The sequence below is a fragment of the Teleopsis dalmanni genome, chromosome 1, assembly GCF_002237135.1.
Source record: "Teleopsis dalmanni isolate 2A chromosome 1, ASM223713v2, whole genome shotgun sequence".
Taxonomy (NCBI): Eukaryota; Metazoa; Arthropoda; class Insecta; order Diptera; family Diopsidae; genus Teleopsis; species Teleopsis dalmanni.
In genome coordinates, this window is record NC_051846.1 from 182,449,705 (window position 1) to 182,457,745 (window position 8,041).

At 27.5% G+C, this 8,041-nt stretch overlaps 2 protein-coding genes across 2 annotated transcripts; one reads left to right on the forward strand and one right to left on the reverse strand.

The window, feature by feature from the left end:
- Window positions 1-1,974: 1,974 nt before the first annotated feature.
- LOC119670597 lies at window positions 1,975-3,517 on the forward strand. The gene is made up of 4 exons (XM_038080922.1): window positions 1,975-2,565; window positions 2,696-2,931; window positions 2,983-3,180; window positions 3,243-3,517. Exons 1-4 carry the CDS (start codon window positions 2,293-2,295, stop codon window positions 3,448-3,450), a joined length of 915 nt encoding a protein of 304 aa, XP_037936850.1. The 5' UTR covers window positions 1,975-2,292; the 3' UTR covers window positions 3,451-3,517.
- Window positions 3,518-5,669: 2,152 nt separating this feature from the next.
- LOC119670598 (solute carrier family 35 member E1 homolog) lies at window positions 5,670-7,421 on the reverse strand. The gene is made up of 5 exons (XM_038080923.1): window positions 6,889-7,421; window positions 6,613-6,821; window positions 6,429-6,554; window positions 6,133-6,372; window positions 5,670-6,060 (listed from the first exon to the last, which is right to left on the reverse strand). Exons 1-5 carry the CDS (start codon window positions 7,226-7,228, stop codon window positions 5,824-5,826), a joined length of 1,152 nt encoding a protein of 383 aa, XP_037936851.1. The 5' UTR covers window positions 7,229-7,421; the 3' UTR covers window positions 5,670-5,823.
- Window positions 7,422-8,041: the final 620 nt, after the last annotated feature.

An 8,041-nucleotide genomic window follows, 5' to 3' on the forward strand; every position in this document is an offset into this window, starting at 1 on the left:
ATGTGAAGAGTTGTAGAATTACTTATTACTCGCCGCAGTTGAATTTTGTGAATCCAAAAATAATATTTATGCATTTGACAGAATTATAATACTTGACTCATTCTATTGAATATATCTAATAATATGATTTAAAGGAGGGCTTTAGGATTGGGTTTATATTTTTCAAATATGAACATAGCTAAATATACATATATTATCACTTCTATTTGTTATTTGTTCTATTTGTTGTTATTCTTATTTAATTTCATCATATTTATTTTTTAGGAACTAATACATTTATTTGAAAGTATTTAAAAACATTTCCTTGTTTATATATATTTGCAATTAAATTGACATCTATTATAATATTGATCTTAAACTTTGAAGTAATCTTATCTAGAAATATTTTTTAATAGTCAATTTTTTTTTAAATAAAATAGGAGAAATATATCATATACTAAAAAGCAGGGGTATTTAACTGATAACGTTAATCAGGTACACATTAGATTATTTAAGTTTTTAATATAATAGCAATAGAATGAAAAAATACGAAATCGAAAAGTTTTATTTTTAAACATTTGATATTTATAATATAATGTATGCAAAATTTATTACAAATAAGCAATAACGACATTTAATATAATATACATAATATCTATATATATATTTAAATTTGTATATATATACTATATCTACTCAAACTTAGCTTAGTTTATAGTCTTATTGTCACTTTCACTTGAATGGGGAAGTCATGTAAACTACTCTGAATAACTTATGAACAACTTAATTCGGTGGTATTAAAATGGGTCATTATTTAAGGTCAAATGGGGTTTGCTGTACAAGGCTGCCAACTTCAACCTAACCTCACCTAACAGGTGAGTCTTTACAAATTTGATTTAATTTATTATTGAAACCGAAAAACCATTTTTAATATTTTAATTAATTAGTTTATAATTATTATTTTTTATATCATATATGCTAAAGATAACCCATGAACATCCAAATCAGACATATCAAAAATGGTGAACTTTTTTAAAAAAATTATTAAGAATAACATTTATTTAAAATCGAATGTAGTATATGAGGTAAACTGCAAGATTGCAAACATATATACATTGGAATATAAAACTGGATAATAGGCACACACGATTATAGGAACAGCAAAATGACATTAAGGTAGACATCTAGGTCCAAACATAGATATTGCAATAATGTAGATAAGAATCATGTGGAATCATGAATAGAAAAGAAGATTGTGATAACTTCAGCACCAAATACTTTCTACTATTCAATACATATAATCATAATTGTATTATCTTTATTGTATATTGTTTATATTGTATTTATATTGTTTATCATTCAGAACTAAATTTGTAAACAGATTGCAGTATAAATACATGATTTTCAAGAGCAATTATAATACTCTTCTTACACTTAGAAAGAAGTTGCACAATAGACTCGCGCGACAGTCACAGTGCCACATCCCTTAACAATAATAATAAGAAGAAGTCTAGACTATATAACAGAATTATAGAAGAACACTATATAAAAATAGAATTTAAAACCAATTTACAAAATATTATTTTATATTCATAAGTTTTTTTTTAAATGCAGAAATATATAAAAAAACTTAATTCATAACAACTTTATAGAAAAATTATTTAATTTATTTATACTTTTTATTTACTGTAAAAGGGCTATATATTGACAAAAATTCTTAGCTGGCCAATAAAGAAGTTTTAAATAAATTATTTTTCTTTTATATATAATATAATAATTGGAAACTAATGTCTCCATTGCATATATATGTTATTTTTGAACAAAATATTTTATTATCATTATATATATTCAATAATAATTACTATAAATTATTTTAAATTTATATAAGAAATTGAATTTCTTAACAGAACTGCGGGAAATGCTAGTAATTACATATTATATTCTATAATGTAGATATTTTTTGCTCAGCTCAAAGCAATCGAATATGAGCACTCAATATAAACAAATCGCAGCCATAAAACTATTATAATCTATACAGATATCTCTAACAAAAAAAAAATTAATAAGTGTGAGAAAAATTCCTCTCCGAAAGAGTCGGCTACTTAATAGATAAATTTGCAAAATTTCCGCGTTTCTATTATAAACGCTAGTACTGACAACAAACAAATTGTGGTCTATAAACACGTTTCTCTCAATCTAATTAAAATAGTATTAGACCAGTAAGCGAACTGTCTTCATGTGTTCCATATTATTAAAGCAAATCTTTCAAGCAGTTGAGATATAAAAATTAACGACTCCGGCAGTAACAAAAAAATGGACGTAGAGAAGACGGATGACATTTTGCGGCCGCTAACCTTCGAAGAAGTGGATGAATTATTTGAATTATACAAAAATAAATATGGTAAACATAATTTTCATTATTTATTGATGTACAATCAATGTAAATGGCATAGACAATTGGAGGAAATAGGTGCAGGCAGAGCGCCTAAAGATGATAAGTGGGTATCATTCCGAAAGTCATTTTACACTCACCGCAACTGCGATTTTAGAAAATATGGCACTTATGTTAGTTTGCATTTTGACCTTGTAAGTGATATTAAAAAGTTAAATAAATAATTGAAATATGCATGATATACATATATATATAATATATATGAATGCGTGTTTAATATTTTATTTTTACGTGATAAATTAATTAAGTTTTCACACATAACAGATGCAGAGTATTTCATTTCATTCATGGGAACCTGACTTTAAAGAGCTTTTTGAATGTCTTAACAAAACAAAATTGATTGATTGGAAAAGTGGACCATTAATAACTAATGTAGATCTTATATATTGTGAACAGATAAAAGAAATTGCAAATTCCAAAGGAGCTACTGTTAAAAGAGCACGTACTTGCCAAGCGCTCGTCTTACCGCATGAGAAAGCATTAAAATTACAATTACAAAGGTAACTCAAAAAATCATATAAGATCTTAATCTATTTTACTTATTCTTAAAGCCTACCCATTGGTTATAAATTTGATAAACTTCGTTTGGAACATGCAGCTTTAATTCACGAAATATGGGTTAATAATAAAGAAGGTTCTTTGGAATACATTAAGGGACTCATAAAAGTAAACAAAACCTTAGGCATTTACGAAGAACCGAATAATGAGTTAGTAGCTTGGATATTTCAAAATGATTTCTCCGGTTTAGGGTAAGTTTATTATATTTTGTATTACAGTCGAAATAAAAAATTTTTATTTTATTTATTTATAGAATTTTACAAGTAATGCCAAAACAACAACGTCAAGGTTTCGGTAGTTTGTTAGCATCCTATTTAAGTAAAAAAATTGCGGATTCAGAAGAAGTGGCGGTTACGGCTTGGATATTGACAGAGAATTTCAAATCAGAGGGATTATTGACAAAAATTGGGTTTGAGAAAACCGTCATTAATGAATGGATACAATTAAATAAATCTGTATAAAACTAAATTCTGGTAAATTATAAAAAAATTAATAATAATATTTATGACGACATGAAAAACTAAGTTATAGTTCAGTTTAAATATTAATATTTAAATTATTATGTATTATATAAAAGATATATATAATATGTTTATGTTATTCCTCTTAAACGTTACAGATTTATAATTTTATTTCATGAATCAACTTTTTCGAACACAAATTGTAATATGTTTAAGCACAAACCAATAGATTGTAGATACTATTATAATAAAAACTACTGATTTTTGCATTAGACTTTAATATTTCTAACGTTAATTAAAATTTCATCATAAATGAAAATACAAAAAATTTCTTACATTTTAATATCGCTTTATATTTGCTGTGCCATTGTCACTTGTATATATAACGTTGTTAAATATACTAAGGACTTATTTTTAAGATTTTATATCTAGAACAAAATGAGTTCAAAATAATTTAATTAAAAGTTTAAAATTGAAGCATAACGATGAAAACGGTAAGAAACGTATTGCAAATCCAGGATACATAATAAGAGAAGATAATTACGAATTATAGCCTGCTGTTTTTGTCACTATAGACATGGTTTACTACAACATTAACAATCTGTAGTAATATATCACTAGATTGTCTATGTCAACTTCAATATCAAACATATATGGAATACAAGTCCCATATATCAAACTGAATCATAAAAATTGGGGTGTTAGGATGCGTAATACCTAAACATTATAAGATGATTAAAAATTATAGTCAAAATTTCATTCGATTGACTGCGACACCTGCCACATAAATGTTAAATATTATGTTGTAATACCTGGTTTCAATATTGACCGGGTCTACGTCCCGGAGTCACTCATCGTCAGCGAAGACCAAGTGCCGTTCGATACTTTCCAAAACGACTTCACAAGCAGGTCCCAGCGGGTTAAATTAAATGAAATTCATCTTAATTTGTGGAGGTGATGTTGGTGAGTATTTTTGTTATCATTAAATTAACAGTTTTTAATAATTGCTTCTCATTAAAGCTTCACACTTTTTTGAATACATACCTTGATGGATCAAGTACTGCTACAATACAAGAACAAACTGTCGCAAATTCGTTGTCTTTAATGATGTGCCTTAAATTAAATATAAATACAAGGTAATTAATTTAATGATCTGTAACTCATCATTATGACTTTGAAGTCTTAAGGACAAGTATCCTGTATTTTTTTGTATAAAAATAAATATTTTGTATTCAATATTTGCAATTAAAATGGGACACATATTTTTATTTGGTGCTCATATGCTCTGGTAGGTTGTTTAACTTTATACTTTTTGAAAATCAATAAATGCGAAATAATTTTGTTCCAAAAGATGTACTATTGTCATCTAAATATTAATATGTATAATTAAAAGTGATGCTTTCGATGTTAGCATACATTTTAGTATAATATTCTAACAAAAGGTCAAACTTTTAAATTGTGCATTACGCTTGAGGATGTTTTTTTGGTTTGATAAGATAAAAATAAAATCAAGCTACTCTCAATTGGCTATTATATCTGAACTCTGAAAAAATTCGAAGTAAACAAAACAGAACAGACTACGATAACTCAAGATGTCTGCAACAAATCCAAGAACATTGGTTAGAGAGAGCTGAACATTTGTAATGCTTAACACAATCTTAATATATGGTAGTTCCTTCAAATACTTAGCAATAACTAACAAACTGTTTTGTGACCCTTAGGAGCGTATAAAACTCAAGTAATATAAAATATTTTCGAAGCTTAAACGTCTAAGCTCTTCTAGGGAAGGTGGAGCACTTAATTATGTTGCACATAGATCTTTATTAAATACCTCGAAAATGATTAGAATTCCAATTAAAATTAAACAATTATTTAATTCTTATACATAATTCTTATGCTCTGTTGACACTTGTTGAATATATGTACATTATAAAATATATTTTTTATTACAATACAAGCAATAAAAATATACATACAATTATTATTTACAGTGTTTTCACAAAAATAACTCAATAAGTCAATGAATTCACAAAATAAATACTTAACAGCAGTAGTATTATAAAATTTAAATTTTGATTGTATAAATAAAGCAAACATACAATACTTAATATATGTATATGTCATTTAGCAAAAAATACATTTATCTAACAATTATCATAATCAAATTCTTGTAGAGTTTTTCTTTTAATTTGGATTGAATAAAAAGTTGAATTTTTTTCTATATACAAAATGTGCGATTGTTTTACAAACAAATACTAACATATATAGGAATCCTTTTTTAGTTAGATAACTAACTTGATATATAACGCAGAGTTGTAAAATTAACTAATAATTTACTAAAAATTTGAGGATTTCAATATATATTAAATTGTACTAAACAAATATTAATGTATTTGCACCACCATTTGGTATATTGCTGTTTGCCAATAGAGCATTCGTTTGCCCATATTTATTATAAGGAGTACGACTGTTTGCGGAGCCATTTGGTGTAGCTATAGATGTTGCTGAGTTTCTGTAATGTGTATCTCTAGTATTTCGTAATGGTTCATATTTGATTGTAGTTTTTTCGGCAAGTGGTAAAATAGTTTTATCTTTTGAAATTTGTTTTGCCTGTAAAAAAAAGTATGTACATATTTGGTTTCATTCTTAACAAAATACATTATACTAAATATATATACATACCCGATTATAACATAGCACTCCGAATATAGCTAACGTCATGCCAAAACAATTCACCCAAGTTACAGGATTACCTAAAATAAATAACGATGCAGCTATGACAAAAATTCGTTTGGATGCACTAGCAACCGCATAGGTTAGTGGTGAAACTAAGGATAATACACTGAAAGCTATAATATTTTGTAGCCAATTTAATACACCGTCAGCAAAAAGTAACGCAATAACACGGTAATCTAAATTCGTCTGTAATACAAATAAAAGGTTAAACATTTAAAATGACACTCCAACGCGTAACTTACAATTGCTGGATGTTTTATAACTTGAAAACTATCTACATAAATCCAAATTGGCAAGAACATTAAGAGTGCTAATTTGCCAAGCAAATGTAGCAAACGTAAGTGATGTATACCTGTATCCTTTAGCACCTTTTGTGAAAATAAAATTTATTTAACATTAATAAAAATTGATTATCTCTCAACTTACCTTTTTTGAGTAAATATTCTGTAGTGAAAAACCCATTGTAGAGATGAGTGCACTTATTAAACCCATTAAATCGAAGGATATTTCTGTCATTGTCGCAATCGCTACTCCGGTTATAATTGGTAGTAAACTTAAATATACTAAAGAAGGTTGCTTTTCGCGAAAGAGTAAACGTGTTAATATGACTGTAAATAATGGCATTGTTGCTTTCACTATAAAAATACATTATTATTACTTCTGGGACTTCATTTAAAAATAATGATAGATTATTATACATACCTGTATGTGCGTAAGAAACAGGCACTTTCCACAGAGATATATGAGATGTCACAGATGCTAGAAATTTACCTAAAGCTAGTGGTATGATTAGTCGCCAGTAATAGCCTCTTTCAATATCTTGATATTTTCGTATTCGCCATAGGTTGAAAAATGGTCCACTATAAAGGGTTATACTACATAATTGTACCATAGTCACTGTCATTGGATAAGGGAATTGATTTAGAACCATTTTCCCAATTACATTATTGCTTGATGATATTATGTACCAAAACAGGCACAAGAACAAAACGACCATAACATGTCCTGTGCCTGTACGTTTTCCTCTGTTCATAATTTGCATTTTACCGCTTCTTATTCGTTTATCAAGCGGATTTATATTTATTGTACAATTTTATAAATACATCAGGCAAACAGCAGTAACCATTAAGGTAATTAACAAATATTTTCTATATTAACATATCCAAATTGTAAGAAATAACTTTAAATGTAACGCGAAGGGAATAACCCATTGACGTTGACAATATTTGTTTTCGTTCAAGTAGAAAGCCACGACGCATGGAAACAAAATGGAATCGAAACGGTCTGATACATTTTCGCGGGTATGTTAATGCTGCAGTTATTAAGTCTTCTACTTTTGTTTAGGATGTATGTTGTATGTATATAAAATCTTATAGTATGTATATCAATATATTGTTTAAATAATAATTCAACAATTTGTAAAAAGGTATATTATACTATTTGAACATTATAATATTGTATATTAATATAATATAATATATTGATTAATACGTTTTTTCGGGAGTGTGTTAATGCTGTAGTTTACCGACTCTTCTAGTTTTGCTTATAATGTAGATTATATCTAACGTCGAGTTAGCGCCCCATTTCGTTCTTTACCACTATAAGTGCACTGTAAGAGACTTTAATTGTCAGTAACGGATTTCGAAATGACATTTCAACGACTGATGCCCTTCATCTTTTCCAAAGGTATAACTGTGATGAACTTTACACCTCCCAACCTGTACCAGCGATGCGGTTGGACATAGTTCAGCTTATAAAAACATAAAATTCTTGGCGTACTAAAAATTCGTTGATGCAATTGGGTACGCTTCTTTACAATGACAAACTACAGAAATAACAGTTTAAGGGAAGAGTT